The 20984-nt window shown below is 37.0% G+C and overlaps 1 protein-coding gene and 1 non-coding gene across 2 annotated transcripts; both read left to right on the plus strand.

Moving 5' to 3' along the window:
- Nucleotides 1–4063: 4063 nt before the first annotated feature.
- Nucleotides 4064–4144, plus strand: TRNAL-AAG (transfer RNA leucine (anticodon AAG)). The gene has a single exon. It is a non-coding gene; the product is annotated as a tRNA-Leu (tRNA).
- Nucleotides 4145–11865: 7721 nt separating this feature from the next.
- Nucleotides 11866–20595, plus strand: LOC103449448 (PAN domain-containing protein At5g03700). The gene is given in 2 exon segments (XM_070809845.1): nucleotides 11866–12019; nucleotides 19072–20595. Coding segments are annotated over 2 exon segments (1617 nt in total). The 3' UTR covers nucleotides 20535–20595.
- Nucleotides 20596–20984: the final 389 nt, after the last annotated feature.

The raw sequence follows: 20984 nt of genomic DNA on the forward strand, positions 1-20984 counted from the left end.
CATGCAGCAATCTATAAGAATATATATGTATTCTAAAACATGCAGCAACAGCAAAACGAAACCCTAATGTAATCCCATATATATATATATATATATATATATATATATATATAAGCTGCAGTAGGAGACTTCAAAATGACTTAAAACTCTAAATAGATGAGATAAAAATAAAAACAAAAAACATTTGAAGGTGTTGAGATAATAAGGCATAAAACTAAATTATCAAGTGACTCATCCGGATGTATATGCTAAGGTTTTGTTCACACTTAAAAGTCATGGGTTTTGATTAAATCCTAGCTATCATGTAAATAAACCCAAGTATACTCTTTTCTCTGTAGACATATCACCGTAACAATAATCATGCCAAATTGATTGATCTAATTTATTGTAGTTAATCCTAACTACATGAATGCATACGTGACAAACTTACCTGAATGGATGTCTCTGAAACGCTTGTTATTTTGGTGATTGAGAGCATGAGAGACAAACTTAGACTAAAATAATTACAATGGAAAACATGTACTAGTCTAAGACATTACAGACTTAGGCGTTTTGTTTAGGAATAGCCAATTTTATCCTAACACTAAGAATTTCTCCCAAAACAATGGCTTTTCGTTCGAATTATGACCCTCCAACAACATTTTCGCACTTCTGTTTTCACCTTCTACGCTAAAAAACTAGGAAGAGATGCATGTAAGAAAAAGAAAGTGTGAAAATCACTTTCTGACACAAAAATTCATCACAATAATGGAGGAGGAATCAGTAATTGGAAACGTTGATACCTGATATTATATTTTCTTACATGATATGATATGCTTTTGCTTGCACCAAAAAAAGAAAAACAAACAATTATTTATTATTTCTTATACAACTTATATACGAAAATCCAAAGTCTATGGCTTATGGTTTTGGGTGTAAATATAATCCAAGTGAGCTTCAGCAATCATCCTTCTCCGCAGACACTCTTCATCTTTCTCATCGCATTCTTCTGATCCCATCAGCTGTGAAGAAAATTACCACAAAAACCGAACAAATAATTAATCGAAGAAGAACATTCAAATATAATAATTAATTGATGACGAACACGCATATAAGTCATAGATAAATTAAAATGGAGGAGGGCGGGATATATATATATATATATATATCTTACATTTACAAGATCATTGCTTCCAGTTAGGGAAGCTTTGTTTTGCTGCTGAAGACGAGCACGAGCAGATGATGGGTTGGAGAGAAGAAGAAAAATAAAGACAGAAAATATGAGAAAGTTTTGGTAATTCTTCATCTGCTTTATTGTTTCTCTTCTCTATTAGCTTTTGGCTTTTGGCTTTTGGCTTCTGGATTTTGGCTTTTGGGTGGTGAGTGTCTGTGTTCTGAGAAAAAAACGGAAGGAGAAGCAAAGCAGTGTATAAATAAGATGAATATAACTAACAAGGGTTTCACTCATAAGGATGGCCAAGCACACAGTTACAAGCAGTGCAGTTTGTGGGGTCTACCCACTTCCTTCTCTTTATTTGTTTATGCCAAGAAATAAAATTTAGGAATCTTAATATTATGGGCAAGGGTGCCAGAGAAAGGTAATTAAAGTTATACTAACCCTCATGAGGAAGAGATAAATTGAGAATGTGAGCAACTACTAACCTGTAAGTTTAAGACATGCTTACTTATTAAGAACGAGAATTATCGTATCGAAATTATTAGATAATAGAGTTTTTGTTATTATATTTTTCTACTAATCTCTTTTATCAGGTGATTAGAGAAAGATAAATAAAGAAATTATATAAACCGTTTCATATAAGTGTTTCTCTTACTACAATAAAAGTACTTAAATAAGACATTTAGATGTAGGCGCCTCATCTTCCTACTTCACAAACCAAATAATATATACCGTTTCATATAAGTGTTTCTCTTGCTCTGGTCAACAAATTTATGAAAAAAAAAAAGGCATTTAGATGTTAGGCGCCTTATCTTCCTACTTTCTACACCAAAGAATATACACACTATATGGTAAGAGTGGGTGAGATAAAGAATTTCATTGTTTACTACATGTTTGTCATTGTCATGGCCATTGAGGTCCCAAAAAAAAAAAAACAGTAAACAAAAACAAAAAGATGCAGAAAAAGGAGAAAGAAAGAATCCCCACGACTCAATGTTGATGCTTCTCCTTTCTCTTTAGAGGCATAGAAAGAATTAAAGAAAGAAAGAGAATAGCATATGTCTTCCCACCAAAGACAAAGTCATCGTCAACCATGTCAACTTTTGGAATTCCTTCCTTGACATGCACGTATGCCCTACACAGCTGTTTTCCATTTGACAATTTTTTTTAAAATTCCAAACACGTACTTGATCAAGTATTTTCTAATGTTGGAAGATATTCGATTCTTTATATATACGACGTCGATAGTACTGCAGATGAGTGTTCTTTTTCATTAGTTCTGAAAAACTGATCAAATCAATAACATTCAATATGTCGAATCATATCTTTACGTTTCACTCTAACGCGTCGAGTCTCTATATCTCATCTTAACCCGTCAAATCTTTTGTATTTTGTTTGTCTCACTGTCAAGTCCGTGGCCCCGTTCTAGCGCAATTGGTGATCTGTTTTTTTATTGTATCTTGCTACTTTGTGATCAAATCGTGAAAACAATATCTTTATAAAATAAAAATAAAATTACGTACGATAAATGTTTCTTCTAATCCTCGCAAAGAGAAAAACCTTACTGACTTGGAGTTGTCCTTTTTAGGTCCCAACAATATCGAACCAGGAGCTATATGAACACGAATAAACCCTACAGCTCAACTCAATACTGAATTCGTGGCACTGACTCGTAGATGCCTGTTTTCCTAGTTGAAGAGGAAGATGCCAAGAGAAAACAAGAATTTTCTAGCCTTAAAAAAGTTGTATTCATCATCCCCAATTAATTAGCTAGCTTTGTCTTTGTCATCCTACTGTGGCTACTGCCTTTTAAGCATATTCTTACTGTGGATATGTTTTTTTTAATCTTGTCAAATGACGTGATGCTAATCCAACATGTTTATTAATTAATACTTTTGTGTTGTGTTTCAGTTCATCCACCACATAGTCACATACTATTTGTATTTGTAGAGGCGGACGCACTAAGGGGCAATAGGGTTAGTTAGTTCTCTCAATTCAGATGAATTTTATAGATAATTCGAGTGTTACGAAGGTTGGAGTTAACTTTCATACATGCCCTCTAACTATTTGATAATCTTAGTAGTTAGGGCATTCCTCTTTAAGCCATCACGTGTTGGCTTCAAATCTTCTTTTTACCCTTAACGTAGATTAATGTAGAATATTACTTCTAATTAAACAAAGAGTTTACAATATTTCTACTGTAAAATTATGTAGTACATACAACTTTTAAGATATCATCCCTAACACAGACCAATTCGAGTTATATGGAAGATTGACTACTCAACATTTTCTAGATGCTTACCAAAAATTAAGATGTTCAGATCAAAACTAAAAAACAAAAACTAATGCTGGAACTGTTAGTCTGTATCTTTATAACTTTGTAACGTGACATAATTTTGAAAAATCCAGACAATAATCTGTCTTGATATGATCACTTTTCTAGACCTTTTACAGTTCATTGAATTGGTACAAAGAGGTGCTTCGATATTCGATGAGGTCTACTTACAATATTAGAGTCCGGAGAGCTTTTATTTCCAAATTTAAGAAAAAAATAGCCTGTATACGTTGTGATATTAATTTTAACACGTGTGATTGTGCAAATCACTAGTAAAACATAAGTAGGATACTAGAATGTCATATTCCTTTATGATTGTATTACTTGTAAGACAAGGCATCATATCCATTATACTATAAATAAAAACACTAAACATAAAAAATAACGCGAATTCCTCAAACACTTCTTCATCCCCCTCTGCCACTCTCTCCCTTCAGTAAAACAGGCCATAACACTGAATAGAACTTTGGCATTGTAAATGAAATATAGCCACCGTTTTTTATTGGGATGTAATTTGCCTAAGAAAAAATAATTTAAAATATTTCAGTATGTTTTCGACAATTGACAACAAAGTTGAGATGGCCGAGTTGGTCTAAGGCGCCAGATTAAGGTTCTGGTCCGAAAGGGCGTGGGTTCAAATCCCACTCTCAACATTCAATTTTTGTTTTTTTAAAAAAAAAATTTGTATCTGTTTTGGGCCCTACGGATATTTAATTATAAAAGGCCCAATACAATTTGCATTTTGTCTGGCGAATGAAGAAATCTCTTTAGGAAACTGAAAAAAAAAAAAAAATTCAAGGAGCTCAAAATCTCGATCATCTTGTAGTTTTCTGTTCTTTAATCAAATTATATTTCATCTTGGACTTTTATTTGTCTAAAGTTTGGTACAGTTCTTGGCTTTGGATGGTCGACATTTTGTCGCACAAGTTAAGGAAATGATTCTTTACACGCAAGGAATGTTTTGTTTTCAGAATTCAATGTTTTTAATTATGAATTGGTTGCATGCGATGTTTTTGTCTGCATTTGTGGAAATGAATTGGTTTTTTTCTTCTGAAAAATTCCATTCTTGATTCTGGATTGCAATTCATGAGTTATAGAATCAGTTGCTAACAAGTTGAATTTGAGTGATTTGCTAACTTAACACGTGAAAAGGGTGATCAATTAGTTTAACATGTTAATGAAGTGATTTGTTCACTTAACAGGTTAAATTTAAGTGACCTATTTACTTAAATGTTTGTTTTGAAACCGACTTAAATCCAATAAAACTGACCCGGTGTATATCTAGAAGCTTCTCCCTTTAAGAATAAAATACAGATCGATTGAGTCCGAATTGAGACACAGAATTGAAGGAACACAGAAAAACCGTGACCATGCCAGCTATATGCATGCGGATCCAAGTTGATACATATATATATATATATGTATGTATGTATATATATATGTATGTATCTATGTGTGTCTGCTGGTTTGATAAAAAAAAACATTCACGGTTTTGTGAAATTTTTTATGTATTTGTAGAACCCGTGAATGTTTTGTAACAAATAGATTAGTAATATATATATATATATATATGTGTATGTATGTATGTATGTATGTATGTATGTATGTATGTGTGTGTGTGTTGATGTATGTCTGCTGGTTTTGTAACAAATAGATAAGTAATATTAGGTGAAAGTGTGTACTGTTCATATAATATGATCGATTATTTAATCTAACTGAGCTCGATCGACTGAGCTATCTCTTTCTCGACAGGGCAGTGTTCAGATGCTGCGCAAGTGTGCAAATACCTTCAGTGCAGCAGCTGTTTGCCTTGCCGACATACATGGATAATACCAACAGCTGCTTCACAGAAACTGCTAAATATCATGATTTATTAGTCAGATGAAATATAGTTTAAAACTCTAAACCGTCAATGTTCTTGTCTTCTTCTTACCAAAAAATCTTACGCATGCAGAATAAAATCTGACTCGGTTTTCCCTTTAGCATATTCATTGTACTCATGGTTTCTCTAATCGAGGCATGCTAATATCTAATAATGCATGTCAAATTACGGATGTAAATCGTGCTATTATGTATTTTCATCTTTCATCGAGTTTTAGTTTGTCCATTAATTTAATTTTTATACATACAAATACACAAAAGTGCTAAAGCCTGAATCAATTGTTAAAGTTAACATGATACTAACCATTCTTTTGAGTATCCATACTGCAACAATTAATAAAGGAGATGCTAGCAGCATTCTCATTTGTACCTTCTCAGTTCTTCATCTCATTATGCAAGTCTTTCTCGATGATTGGAATCGTCTACTTTCTAGATCACCTTTCAAAGTCAACTTTGCAAAAAATCCACCAAATCAGAAATTATTTAACTATTCGGTTAACATTATCAAAATTTTAGTGTATAAGTCAGAAACTTATTTCGTCCATTTATTGGATAACCATTATATGACTCAACAAGTTTTGATTTAGATAGTTTTTTTTTTCATTTTTAATTTTTAATTATTTATTATCATTATTTTTTTACAACAGTGGTCTTTAAAGGGTGATATAGAAAGTAGACCGTTTCAAGTATCAAGCGAGAATACACGACAAGATACTAAGGAGACTAAATTTACAAACTAAATGATGTGTCACATTGTCACTAATAGGAAATGATCACATTTATCAATGTTTAAGTAATAATTCAATCATTAACTTCCACGTCATTTGGCTTGGAGGCTTTTTCATGATAAACTTCCTACAGAAGATGCGCTACAACGACGTGGTATTTATTTGGCATCCATTTATTGTTTATGTCGTAATTCTGAAGAATCTACTGCTCATCTTTTCTTTGGATGTCGGATATCTAGGCAACTTTGGAGGTGGTTAGTGTAGAAAACCAAGATCCACAGTTTCTAAATATCTCTCATTTATTGATTCAATGTAATAATGTTACAATGATGCAACAGTGTATATATAGACAGTACACTGCTCTTGCAATTACAATTATATCCTTGTCTAATCTATCTATTTACATAAGAAACATAACAAACATTTTAACAAACATCTAACTAATTTTACTTGACTCTTTACACCCCCTCAAGCTGAACTTGGAGGCATCGAAAGGTCCAAGAGCAAGCTTGGATTGCAAATACAGAAATCTAGATTTAGACAGAGATTTGGTATGAATATTAGCTAACTGATCTTGAGAACACACATATTGGACTTTGAGAAGATTAGCAAGGACCAACTCTCGGATATAATGATAATCAAGTTCAATATGCTTGGTTCGAGCATGAAAGACTGGATTGGATGCAAGGGATATGGCAGACAAATTGTCACACCAGAGAGAAGGGACTTGAGGAAGATGAAGGACGAGATCTTTGAACACTTTGCAAATCCATGTGATTTCAGCGGCTGTGTGCGCTAACGATCTGTATTCTGCTTCAGTTGATGAACGAGCAACCGTGGGTTGCTTCTTAGCACTCCAGCTAATAAGATTGGATCCCAGAAATATGCAATAGCCACTAGTAGATCGGCGATCAAATGGACAGTCAGCCCAATCAGCATCAGAATAGGCAGTAAGATGAACAATACCTTTCTTGAACCACAAACCATGACTCACTGTGGCTTTGAGGAATCAGAGAATACGTTTGGTTGCTTGAAGATGTGGTTCTCGGGGAGCATGCATAAATTGACAGACTTGATTTACAACAAAAGATAAATCAGGTCGTGTCCAAGTTAAGTATTGCAATGCACCTACAATAGATCTATATTCTGTTGGATCAGGTAACAATGGACCGGTGTGATCGAGTTTGATAGATCCAAGAGGAGTGAGGCATGGTTTAGCACCATCCATGCGGGTCTTGTGAAGTAAGTAAAAAATATACTTGCTTTGATGTAAGAAAAGATCAGTAGCAGATCTCTGAACCTCAAGACCCAAAAAATAATGCATGGGGCCCAAATCCTTCACAGGGAAAACAGTACTTAGTTTCTGAATGAAACTTTGACAAGCTGCAGGATTCGGACTTGTGACAAGTATGTCATCGACATACACCAAGACAATAACAGGAACAGATTCTTGGAGCACAAATAAAGAAGCATCAGATTGAGATTGATGGAATCCCAAGAACTTAAGGATTGCAAATAATTTGTCAAACCAGGCCCGAGGGGCTTGTTTCAATCCATACAAGGATTTGTGAAGCTTGCAGACATGATTAGGATAATTTGGATCACTAAAGCCAGGAGGTTACTGCATGTAGACATCTTCTTGAAGGTCACCGTGTAGAAAAGCATTACTGATATCCAATTGATTTAGAAACCAGTCCTATTGGACTGCAAAAGATAGAAGAATTCGAATGGTGACGGATTTTGCAATAGGATTGAATGTTTCCCTGTAATCCAAACCAGCTTGTTGATGAAATCCTTTGGCCACAAGTCGAGCTTTGTATCGATCTATAATGCCATTTGGATGTTTCTTAACTCGAAACACCCACTTACATCCAACAATATTTTGTTGGGAGGTAAAAAGAACAAGAGACCAAGTGTCGGTTGACTGCAGGGCATTGAATTCATCCTGCATAGCAGACCTCCAATGGGTATGTTTTGAAGCCTGAAGATAAGTAGTGGGGGTAATATCAACCGTATCTGGTAAAGGGTGTTTGGTGGCTGAGTAGGCTTTGGGTTTAGAGATGCCAGCTTTAGACCTAGTGATCATAGAATGTGTATTAGTAACTGAAGAAGGCTCATGAGGTACTGGAAGATCCTCTTGAGGTACTGGAACGTCAACAGTTACTGGAGGATTCACTTGAGGTACTGGAACATCAACAGGTACTGGAAGATTCACCTGAGGTACTGTAAAATTACCAGATTGAGCAGCAGGTATTATGAATTGCAGATTGACAGACGAATTCACTTGAGAAGTATTAGGAAGAACATTAAATGCAACAGGAAAGGCATATGATATACTCTGAAATGGAAAATTAGTCTCATCAAATATTACGTGCCGAGAGATATAGACTCGTTGTGTAACTGGATCAAGACAACGATACCCCTTGTGTTGAAGACTATACCCAACGAAAACACATGATGCACTTTTGCTGGCCAACTTGGATGTAGTATAGGGTTTGAGCCATGGATAACAACAACAACCAAAAATTCTGAGGCGAGAATAATCTGGAGAAGTGCCAAAGAGGAGTTCCTAAGGGGATTGCAGTACACCACCAAGGGGAAGTCGATTGATCAGATAAGTAGCAGTTGAAAAGGCTTCAACCCAAAACATATGAGGCACTTGAGATTACACTAAGAGTGTACGAGCAGTTTCAACCAAATGACGATATTTCCGTTCAACACATCCATTTTGCTCAGGAGTATGAGGACAACTAAACTGTTGTAAAATGCCATGAAATTTAAGATAATTCTGAAATTGATGACTAGTAAACTCACCCCCTAAATCAGAGCGAACAACCTTTATTTTATTACCAATAACGTTCTCTACATAGGACTTGTATTCCCCAAAAGTTGAAAATACAGAGGACTTGGACTTTAAAGGAAAATACCAGTTATACTTGCTGTAATCATCAACAATAAGCAAGTAATATCTATAACCACTCACTGGTACAACAAGAGATGGCCCCCAGACATCACAGTGCAACAGTTCTAGCCGTTTAGTAGATACAGATTGAGGAGTACCAAAAGGAAGCTTGTGATTCTTTGCTAAAGCACAGTCTTTACAGTAGAAGGCCAGAGAGGATTTGCCTTGGACAACAACTTTATTGGTAGACAAAACTTTACGAAAAATAGCAGAAGATGGATAACCAAGTCTGTTGTGCCATATGCAAACATTAGCAGAAGTACTTACAAGTGCAGTAGGAGAAGGAGAGACGTTGGAGAGAGCAGGTGAACTATGAAGCGGAAAGAATCCATCTTTAACTTGGCCCCGCAAAAGCGTCCTCCCCGTAAAACGATCCTTGACAGAGGATCCATGAATATTAAGAGTCAAAGAACAATCATTATCTTTAATAAATTAATAAGCAGAGAGGAGACTATGTTTCATTTGAAGCACATGAAGAACATTTTGCAGTTTAAAAGAGTGAGCAGGAGTATGCAAAATAGATGTGCCAATATGATCTATAGACAGACCTCTACCATCTCCGATGTATACCTTGTCTTCACCATGGTAGGGAGTAGGAGATTGGATGTTTGATATATCATTCGTAATGTGAGAGGTAGCACCCAAGTCTATGAGCCAAGAATTGGAGGACTTTGCAGTATAATGAGCACACATGGCAGCAAGTTTAGCTGGAGGAAACTTGCTTGAGATTTCTGGATTCATTCTGTCGAAGCAATCAAGAGCTTCATGACTAGTAGAGCCACAAATTTGACAAGGAATTTTGTGACCTGAAGAAGAAGCATGACGATTGAATCCAGAGTTATAAGATCCTCGAGTGAAACCAGAGTTGAAATTACCACGATTGGAACCACGATTGTAGCTGCGATTAGAACCACGATTAAAGCCTAGGTTAGAACCACGAGTGTAGCCTCTGTTAGAATTATACCGAAAGGAATTCTGAAGTGGTAATGCTCCAGGATTTTGAGCAACAAGAGCTTGTGGTGGTGTAGGAAGGAGAAGCGCTTGGCTTTGCACAGAGAATGCATGAAAAGGCTCAGAAGATGAGGATTTCTTGCGACACTCCATTGATAACTCATTGGTGAGCAACATGCCATGTAATTCATCCAACGAGGTAGAAGAAAGGCAAAGTAAGATAGAATCAGTGAAGGATTCAAAATCATCAGTGAGACCTGCAAGAGTCGCGGCAATGAGATCACGATCGGTGACAGATGCACCAACTGCAGTGAGAGAATCGAAGATCTCATTGATTTGTTGAAGATAGTCAGCCATGGATTGAGAGCCTTTCTGAATATTTTGAAGCTTCGAATGCAATTGATGAATGTGTGCATCCGAGACACCACTAAAACGCTGCTCAAGTTTGAGCCAGAGATCACGAGCGGAGGAAACACCGACTGTGAATGGAATGATTTCCTCAGAGAACATCGATTTGAACCAGATAAACAGATTATGATCTTTCTCATACCATTGCTCAAATTGTGGATTGAGGGAGCGATCTGGATGAAAGGGAGATGGACAGGGCTCAGTGCCATCAACAATCCCTAGAAGCTTGTAGCGACGAAGAATCGGAGCAAACAAGGCTCGCCACGGCAGATAATTGGATCGTCGGAGCTTGATCGGAACCATACTGCCAATGTTCTGAATCGTGAGAGAATTATACATCTGAGAGGTATTGAGATTTGGGGAAGAGGAATTAGGGTTTGAAGGAGGCACCGACTCAATTGGAGAAGAAGAAGCAGAGGGAGATGCCATCAAGATTCAAGAAAAAGAAATCAAGAATCTGAATCGGAGTATAACAGCAACTCAAACAATCACGTCGGAGAAGACGATCAGAGAGGAGTGGAAGATTGAAGAAGAAAATTGTAGGATCGAAGAGGCCGTGAGGCAGTTTGGCGATGCTACCATGTAGAAAACCAAGATCCACAGTTTCTAAATATCTCTCATTTATTGATTCAATGTAATAATGTTACAGTGATGCAGCAATGTATATATAGACAGTACACTGCTCTTGCAATTACAATTATATCCTTGTCTAATCTATCTATTTACATAAGAAACATAACAAACATTTTAACAAACATCTAACTAATTTTACTTGACTCTTTAGTTAGCATGTTAATTTGGTATATCTTTACCTCTTCTAGATTCTTTGGTTGCTTTTTGGGATATATATGTTCGTAAGCCATTTTCCAAACAATTTCACAATCTATGGATTTTTGTGGGTCTTTCTATTTCAGCTATTTGGAAGGCTCGAAATAAATTTATTTTTTAGGGTCGTCCAATCTATTTTCATCGCCTTTGCATGTCTATCAATTCGGTGATTGTTCATAGTAGGAAGTTTATTCCTGGTTATTCTCAGGGTTTTGACACTTGGATCATTTCTTTTTTGGGGATCCAACCTATCCTTCGCAAGGCACCTACTATTCTTCATGTCCTTTGGTCTCCTCCTTGGTTTCCTTGGGTTAAGCTTAATACAGATGGTTTGTCTAAAGGAAATCCCGGTCCTGCTGCATGTGGAGGAGTTTTCAAGAATTGTCATGGTCGTTTTCTTGGAGGTTTCTGTCAACGGATTGGTCATTGCAACTCTTTTTTTGCAGAGTTATCAGCAATTATTATTGGTATTGAGTTTGCTTATCAGCGGGGTTGGCATTGTCTTTGGTTGGAAAGTGATAGTTCTAGTGTTATTTATGCTCTTCAATCGTCTGATTTTGATCATCTTTGGCCTCTTCATACGCAATGGTCTATTTGTTTGGATCGCATTCGGAAAATGACTTTCTACGCATCTCACATATATCGCGAAGGAAATCTTGTTACGGACAATTTTGCTTACATGGGCTTGTCTTCTCCATCTTTAACATGGCATGATTCTCCTCTAATGGCGGTTCGTGTTGCTCTATTTTCTAACTATGTTGGCTTGCCTGGTTATCGCTTCTCAAATTAATGTGCATGTTGGCATCTAGGTTTGTCTCACTTTTTCTTTTTTTTTTTCTCCTAACTTTATGGTGTTGTTTGACTTGTTTTGCAGGTTTAGACCTTCATGTTTGGTTCTAGAGGGGTTAGGTTTCATGCCCCCCCCTCTTTTCTTTGTATCATTCTCATTTTGTTTCTAGAAGGGTAAGGTTTATGCCCCCCTTCTTTCTAGTGTATTCCTTTTTGTTATCTCTGTTTTTTGAGGGGTAAGGTTTATGTCCCCCCTGACTAGGTGTAATTTGTTTTTTCGTTATCAATAAAATTGCCCTCATACCGTAGAGGTTTTCCCAAAAAAAGAAAAAAAAAAAGTTTACAAAATTTAGTCTACAAAGTTAGTCTCTCTTGCATTACTCTAAATAAAAGTCCAAATAAGAGAGTTGCACATTCCTCAATGAAGAAACGTGAGGCCATCACCACCATGTGTGCACGTGCGGTGAGCCGGACTTAGATAATCAATTAGGTATATAGGCAAAAGTCAAGATCTAGTTCGCAAGCTCTCTACTCTTGGAGAAAAGCAAGGCCTTGTTCTTTGAAGAAACGGCTGAGACGTGCCATGGTCATCGTTCAAGACCTTAAGAAAGAATAGAAGATCAAAGCAGAGGAGCAGAGAGGAGAAAAATGGCGTAAATATATATATGTAGGGTGAAAGGTCAAAAGAGTGACCGAAATCTTGGAAGAGAGAAAGAATGATACAGACATATCAAATGGCTTTGAATTGAAGAGATATGCATGGTAGGGTTAGTGTATCTTTTGATTCGTTGAATCAATATACATACATATATATATTCATAAATTATATGTGTATATATTATATATATGTATATGTTTATGTAATTAAATGTATTCTGCAATTAGGTCAAACAACATGCAACCATATATTAATGGTAATATTGAAAATTCTTGAATGGAGGTTGAGTTCTTCCCATTTCATTTTGGATAGAAGTCAACCCTTGATTCAATGCATTATTGTAAATGTCAAACCTAGCGCCCACCTGATGATGGTATCTTTAATTTCAATATGTGCACCTTCTTCTGGATGAATCAAATTCATTGACATCTTGCAGGAAACATTGAATTGAGATTTTTTGGTATACTCCGGAGTATTTTATAGTTTTAATGGTTTTAACTGTTAAATTTTTTGTTAAGGATATAAAAATTAAAACTAACGATAAAAAATCCTGACGTATATAATACTCCGGAGCACTACAATTTCGACATTGAGCATTCAAGAACCTAAATCCTATTTATACATAGTTACACACACATTTATATGGGTCTTTCTTTATTGGTTATAATGGAAAAGAATCCAATTCTTGACATCATTTGTCTTTAAAGCTTATACCCGATAGAACTTGTCAATCAATGTCTTAAAAAAAAACTAAAACTTTGGCGGCGAGTGCCCCAACTCAATAGAACTTGTCACCCAGCTTACGTGAGAAAGCATCTCCTCACTGAAAATTTTCCGAAGTATCCTTACAAGCGAAATAAAAAAAAAAAAGTTAAAATGAAATAAATGTAAAAGGGGTGGTTGATTTGATTTTTTAGAAAGATCTCACATGAATAATGTTGGGACATAAAGTATTTTCACTTGTTAGAGCATGACATGTGAGTTATCAACTTAATATGACGGTTCTGTCATTGACATACCATGCAGACATTATCCATACCTCAATGGGCTTACAAGCCTCTATTCCGCAGAGCACCCAAGAAGTCCACATTCATTAGTCCTCAAGGCCCATCTTGCCGCCAAACGGCCTTAACGCGGACGACCTTGATATACTATCGATCCGCTTATCAGTCCCTGCACTTATTGAGAACGTTTGAAGCATAATCGAGACGTTTGGGGGAGCATCATTTGCAATAACCTTGCAGAATGCTTCCGCATTGGTGTTGTAGACAAGCTACCATCTACTCCAAGATTCAACGAACCTGAACGCTAGGGTTTACTCCTTGTTTGCCTATAAATAGCCAAGCCTCTATCCCTTTTTTAGGTTAATTTATCTCTAGCTACACTTATACAAACCTAAAATTCTCTCCTCACTTAAGTATCAAAGGCTCTGTGACAAACACCACACCGGTGTTACTTTGTTTAGTCATAACTCCCTTAGTCTCTTTGATTTTGTATTGCAGGTTCTCGTCAATTCAATCCCGATAAAAATTTGCACAAACAAATAAGTTCGTTCATCATTGGTTTGATTCAATTTAATGATGTTGGCATTGGATGAGGATGGCACGCATATATATAGGCTACCTTCATATGCGTATGTATAGCTTATTCAAAGTGCTGCCGATAGAAAGTAGCCAACCTCAGAAAACATTTTTAGAACTTCAACACTTTTCTTATAGATGCCAACTCTCTCCTACTTTGAAAATGGTTATCTCCAACTCCCTCACAAGTCATAAAACAGTTGTATCGGAATAGCAAAGAACAAACAAAGAAAAACAATATGTCGTTCTCAATAATCAACACCAAATCTGCCAAAAACAAAAAACAAAAAAAATAGTAACACCAAATTAGTTGACTAATTATTAACATGCTAATTGTTGCCCACTATTAAGGTACGTATGTATAAAGAAATGCATTAAAAATGATGAAAGAAAAATCTACACTTTATATATAGTGTTGTGAAATTTTTCTTAATACAAGAAATTAATACTAAAGACAAATGGTATGACACATCCCGACTGAAGTCGAGACATGTTGGCCGTCACGTGAGGGTGACGTAGCCAAGAGCGAAACAGAAGTGATAGTTAAAAGAAAATGCAAGTAAATAAAAACCCTAAGACTAAACTTATTCCACTAGAGATATTATAAGTGTGTGAAAGTGACCAAGTATAATTTACACAAATATCAGAGCATAGGTAAACAAAAGTGCATTCGAACCAACTAAGTACTAATTATACAAACAAGGAGAAGATCCCTACTTATTTATGAAGATGTCAGAACCGCCAGGAGAATCCTCGCCACCAAAGATGATAAGCTACCTAGAACCTGGAAGGGCGCAAAACAGAAAACGTGAGTGGGCAAAAACAAAGCTTTTGAAAACATAGCTGTCTTTATGAAAATACTAACCCCTTACTGTAAAAGCCGTATAATTTCCCAGAAAATAATAACACGTAAGTACATAAAGATAATGCAAAACAAAGACCATGTCAAGATATTCAACCATTAAATGTGTAAGCCAGGTGATACTAATCAATGTAAAATAGTATGCCAGCTGGAGTCGCCTAATGTGACTTGTATGGCTAAATCTATAGCTCATCAAGTATGTCTGCACACGAGTTGGAACCACCTATTATGGTCAGTACGACAAGGTTGGGTGTAAAAATAAGTACGCTTAAGTGTTACAATTACGTTAAGGTTGTACGAATAATTACAGGTCACCTACAAGTCAGAACCACCTATTGTGATCTGTACGACAGGGTTGTGCACCAAACTTGGATCCAAGGTGAGCGTGCGGTGTGGGAGGTGAACATCAAGTGAAGGACTATGCCCTAGCCACGGGCGGGAGCACTAACACTGGGGTGCAAGATAGTGAGCTCATACTATAACCACTTGTAACCATACACAACGCAACTAATACCATCATGATGTACTCACCTGAAGCTTACCTGAGCTTCTGCAGCCTCATCCAATACTATGCATAGCTATACTAATTCAATACTAACACATAATGCACACATGACATGGCATTTAAAACAATTTATGGGAATCGTAAGCATATATACATATATAGAAAACAAAAGCCCACTCACTGGTAAGTAGCAAGATCGTAGCCCCCAAGTCTTGCCTGACCATACTCGTCCTCAAGGTACGTCTCACCTATATACGAAATAACTAATTTTACATTAATTTTAAAGCACATACAAAAACCTTAGGAATAACTTCCCATACGTTGCTCAAATGGGGTGTTTGAATATACCAACGTGATCTACTTAACAGCACGAACACCCCCATATTTTTAGAAAAAAATTTGGACGTCACACGTGCCTGGCACACTGACGGAATCCCTAACGGAATTAGGGAATATTCCGTTAAATCATAGCATATTTTGTTAAAGTTACCTGACGCCGTTAGAATATTCCGTTAAAATTAACAGAATATTCCCTTTCCTTCTCCGATGACTCGCTGGAAACTGCCACTGGCCGCCGTCTGTGTCGTTGGTTTCTGGAAAATTTTCTAAAGCTTATAACTACTTCATTTCTCAACCAAAATTCATGAATTTTAAATGGATTTGAAGCTCTTGAAGAATAGAACACAACCATACCTATTTGAGGTCTTAAAACCAATGCAAAACGGTCGGGATAATTCTTCGAAAAATCGCCCAACTCTACAATCCCACGATCGTGCTTATTCCGAATTCTAAACTTCTTCAAAACTAATCTAAAATGCTAGGGAAGTCGAGTGGGTACCTTGCTAAGCCTTAAAACCTTAAAATCACGTCGGGATCGTGACGGAGCAAACTTCACCTAGCCGGAGGTTATAGTTTCTCAAGTTCCCGTGATCCGTTCTTCGAACTAAGGGTACGGTTAGACTCGTGAGGTCACAAGGAACAAGATGGTGACAAGTTTATTCTCGATATGAGGTGTTTTGATGAAGGTAGGTGTGTGTGTGTGTGTGTGAGGTTTGGGGTGTACGGACAAAGAAGGATCAAGAAAGGAGGAGAGGATGAAAGTGTGCAAGTGTGTGTATGTGTTTGATCATGGATTGGCCAGAAAAAGAGAGAAAATATTAGTTGGTCCAAAAGAAATAATAACCAAATTTGATTAGGCTAGAAGTTATAGGAGCTAAGGTGATTGGTGGGTAACGTATAGCCAACCCAAAAACATATTTCTACCCAATCTCGATCTTTAATTGTCGTAACTTTTCCGTTAGAAAACCGATTCGACCCTAACTCACCTCAACGCGCTCGTGACGTTGAGTACGATTTAATTACAATGGTAGAAATAATAATTTAAAACTACATATGTACATCCACGTCACTAAACCACGAGGGCATTACCGTCCTTTTACACACTTGGGGAGAAAAATATATAATAATTCGAGATGGGTCGTCACATGGTAGATTAGTTTGATGAACAAGGCATTCCTTTTTAATGCAATGTGTTTCAAGTTTAAATTTTCTCCTTTGCCTTAGTGTAAATATTGCTTGCAATAGCCACTTAATACTACGGTCTAGTGGTATTCTTCTTCGCTTGTAAGTGAGAGATCTTAGATTCGATTCTCACTAAAGGCGAACTTGAACCACATTATTGCTAGCCCATTGTGGGGCTAAACCTACCTCCTCCCCCTAAGTGTAGATAATATCGTTTGTTAAAAAAAAAATTGCTTGCAATAAAAAAACATTCAAAAATTTCTGATTTTTTGTACTTAATTACTCAAATTATATATTTTGTAATCAATTTTTGTGTTTTATTGTTAGTTTTATATATACTTTGGTCACTGTTTTTATATTGAATGGCAACTATTATTAGCATTACAAAAGTCTCATTCTACACTCCTCAGAAGTGTATTTTTTTCTTTCTAATTATAGAAAGTTTGGAGTGCCGAATGAGATTTTTAAGTGCTAATAACAATTCCCAATTGAATATACACTTATATATTACAAAAATAGGTGTACTAGTTAGTATTCTTAAAATCCCCGTCTAGGAGCTAGGCTGTTGGCCACCGCCCCAATTAATGCCTAGGCGTTTGAAATTAAAAAAAGAGCACCTAGACCTGCTGAGGCGCCTGCCTAGACCGCCTAGGTTGCATCTCACTCAAGCAGGAGATTGATAACTTTCATTTTGCATTTTATTTTTTTTATTAAATTGTAAGAGACTTGTTGAATACTTAAAAGAACACACATTATATACTTGTTCTCCGTGTTTTCATTGTGTTCTAATACTACATAATTTATATGTAATTTATTTTGTAGTTTATGATGAAATTATATATATTTTTAGTATAAACAGACACTTATTACATGAAATATAATAGATTCAGTTAAATCCGTTTAGGCCACAACCCGTTGCTCGACTGGTGCCTAGCGTCTTTTAGAACATTGGTACTACTATAGCACAACATTAATTAAACTTATACCTGGCCAAATTAAAAAAATAAAATAAAAAATTGTATGCACGAAAAAGTTATAGAATATTTAAAAAAAAAATTGAAAATATGAAATTCCAAATATATGTTCCGAAATTTTAGAGATTACTCCGCTTCTGAAGTTTTCAAATATGCCTAAAATTTTGAATTTAAAAATTGTGATCAAATCCAATCCCATCCAATCCAATTTCGAAATTTTGAAACTGAAATTGGAAATCTTGTTTCCCATCCTTCCATAAAACACCCCTAAATAAAACTATAAGCCTCTATCTTGCATGTATAAGGGGACTTTAACCAAAAATATTTAAGGTACATTACTGTATAATACACATTGTTAAATTTAACGGTTGAATATGTGATGTATATTTTTTCACAATATGTAAGAGGTGAATTTGAGTCACTTAAAAATAGATGTATAGTAGAAAAAATTGATGACTTACATTCAAAACTAATTACATGAATGTATAAATTATGATATACATTGTTAAATTTAACAGTTGAATATGTAATGTATATTTTTCATAATATTTAACCGGTGAATCTGAACTGCTTAAAAATGGATGTATAGTAGAAAGAGTTGACCTTTACATTCAAAACTAATGCAATGGTTGTTTTAAAAGTATGGAAACCCTTCGCACAGTAACTCAGCACTTCAAACAAACAAACTATAAGAATCAGAGCAGAATTGGTGTCGAAGATTTGCAATTGTAAACAATGTTGCAAGTTGCAAACAGTCATGCTATGTTATAATAATATTTGAGTTTTGCAACTGAAAAATATTGTTATATATGAGCTGCTACTGCCCTTTTGTTTCCCTCCCATGGCTGCTTTTGTTCCGTAGTCGTATCTCTCTCTCTCTGTGATATTCATTTCCACTATGGAAACGTTCACCAACTTAGTGACTCGCCTAAGTTCACCTCAGCTTCTATTTCTCACTCATTGTATTACTCACATCACAACCTTGCGCCGCCGCTGCCCAAGCGGAGCTTCCCAGAGGCTTCAAAGCCACTCCGGACCCTTCAATCCAAACCTTCCAACCTCTGCTTACCGACCCAACCGGCAACTTTTCACTGGGTTTCCTCCGAGTCAACAAAACCCAACTCGCTCTGGCCCTCCTCCACGTGCCATCCTCCGACCCGCTTTGGCTCGCCAACCCGGCCCAACTCGCCCGCTGGTCCGACCGCACAACCCTCCTCTTCAACGGTAGCCTAGTCCTCTCAGATCCCCAGTCGAAGGTATTCTGGTCAACTCACTCTAAAATCGACGATCGGGTTGCAGTCCTCGACACCTCTAACGTCCAAATCCAAATGACTCAGGACACCGTTCTATGACAGAGTTTTGCCTTTCCAACAAATACCTTCGTCGAGAATCAGAATTTCACATCGACCATGAAGCTTGTCTCATCGAACGGCCTATACTCAATGCGATTGGGGAACAATTTCATGGGTCTGTTCGCCAAGTTCAAACCGGGTTCAAACGCAGACCAAATGTACTGGAAACGCAAAGCCATGGAAGCCAATGCCAAAGTCATTGAAGGAAAATGACCTATTTACGCCCGTGTTGATTCGAACGGGTTCATCGGAATGTACCAAACCGGGAACCCAACTTCGGTCGACATCCAAGCGTTCATGACCTTTCCAAGGCTAATCAACGGCCTCCGTAAGGTCCAGTTGGAAGCGGACAGAAACCTCAAGGCGTATTACTGGGACGGTTCCAACTGGGTTTTGGATTTCCAGACGATTGCTGCCACGTGCGAGCTTCCCAGTCCATGTTGTTCGTTCGGTTTGTGTAGGGCCGGGAATGGTTCGTGTTCGTGTTTGAATAACCAAACGGAGTTCCATTCCGGTGAGTGTTTTCCGGTTCAAACCGGCGACTTCTGCGGTTCCGGATGGCGGGAAATTAAAAGCTTCCGGGTTTTAAGGAAGAACGCCATGGAGCCGCCGTACAAGGAGTTGATGGAGTATAAAACGATGTCGTCTTATGGTGAATGTGAAGGAACTTGTGAAAGGAACTGTAGCTGTTGGGGCGCGGTGTACAATAACGGGTCCGGGTTTTTTTACTTGATGGATTACCCGATCCAGAGTTTGGTGGGCGTTGGGGATGAGAGTAAGATGGGTTATTTTAAGGTGCGGGAGGGTGCAGGGAGGAAGAAAATAAATGTGGGTGTGGGGATTGGGATTGGGGTGGTTTGTGTGGCGATTTTGATATTTGTTGGGGTGGTGAGGGTTTGGAGGTTTAGGGTGTGGAAAAGGAAGAGAGGAGGAAGCGGGGGGAAGAGGTTCATGGGTCAAGATGGTGGGGCTTCGCCCGGCCCGTACAAGGATCTCGGGTCCGCAAGCTTTAGGTCCATTGAGATGGGTAGGCAAAATGGTTAGGATTTGTTTGAGCAATGCTTCTAGAGCAATTATTTGACAAATAAAAGCACTTCTAACTATATTTGACGAAAAAAAAGTAAACAACTTTAAATCATAACATCATAGCAAAAGTATTTACGAGCAAAAGTACTGCATCTCCAAACGAGACGTTAGGCAATGACGTATGGAATGACATTTTTGTTGTTTGGGGCCTTTGGAGGATAGAGTTTGACCGACATTGATGTTGATCACCAACTCTTTTGTGTTTGTGATGGTGGGGGTCCAAGACTTAATCTTTGTATTTAAATTTGTATGACATATATGATTGGGTGGAGCCTGCCTAATCCCATTGCTAATGTATTAGTATTTCATAGTGACATTGTATTGAGATTAGTGCGCCTTCAAGGGCTTTGCATCGATGATCAACATTAAGTAATGGTAGAATATAGTATGCTATTTGGTCATTCTCCA

Source organism: Malus domestica, chromosome 12 (genome assembly GCF_042453785.1).
Source record: "Malus domestica chromosome 12, GDT2T_hap1".
NCBI lineage: Eukaryota > Viridiplantae > Streptophyta > Magnoliopsida > Rosales > Rosaceae > Malus > Malus domestica.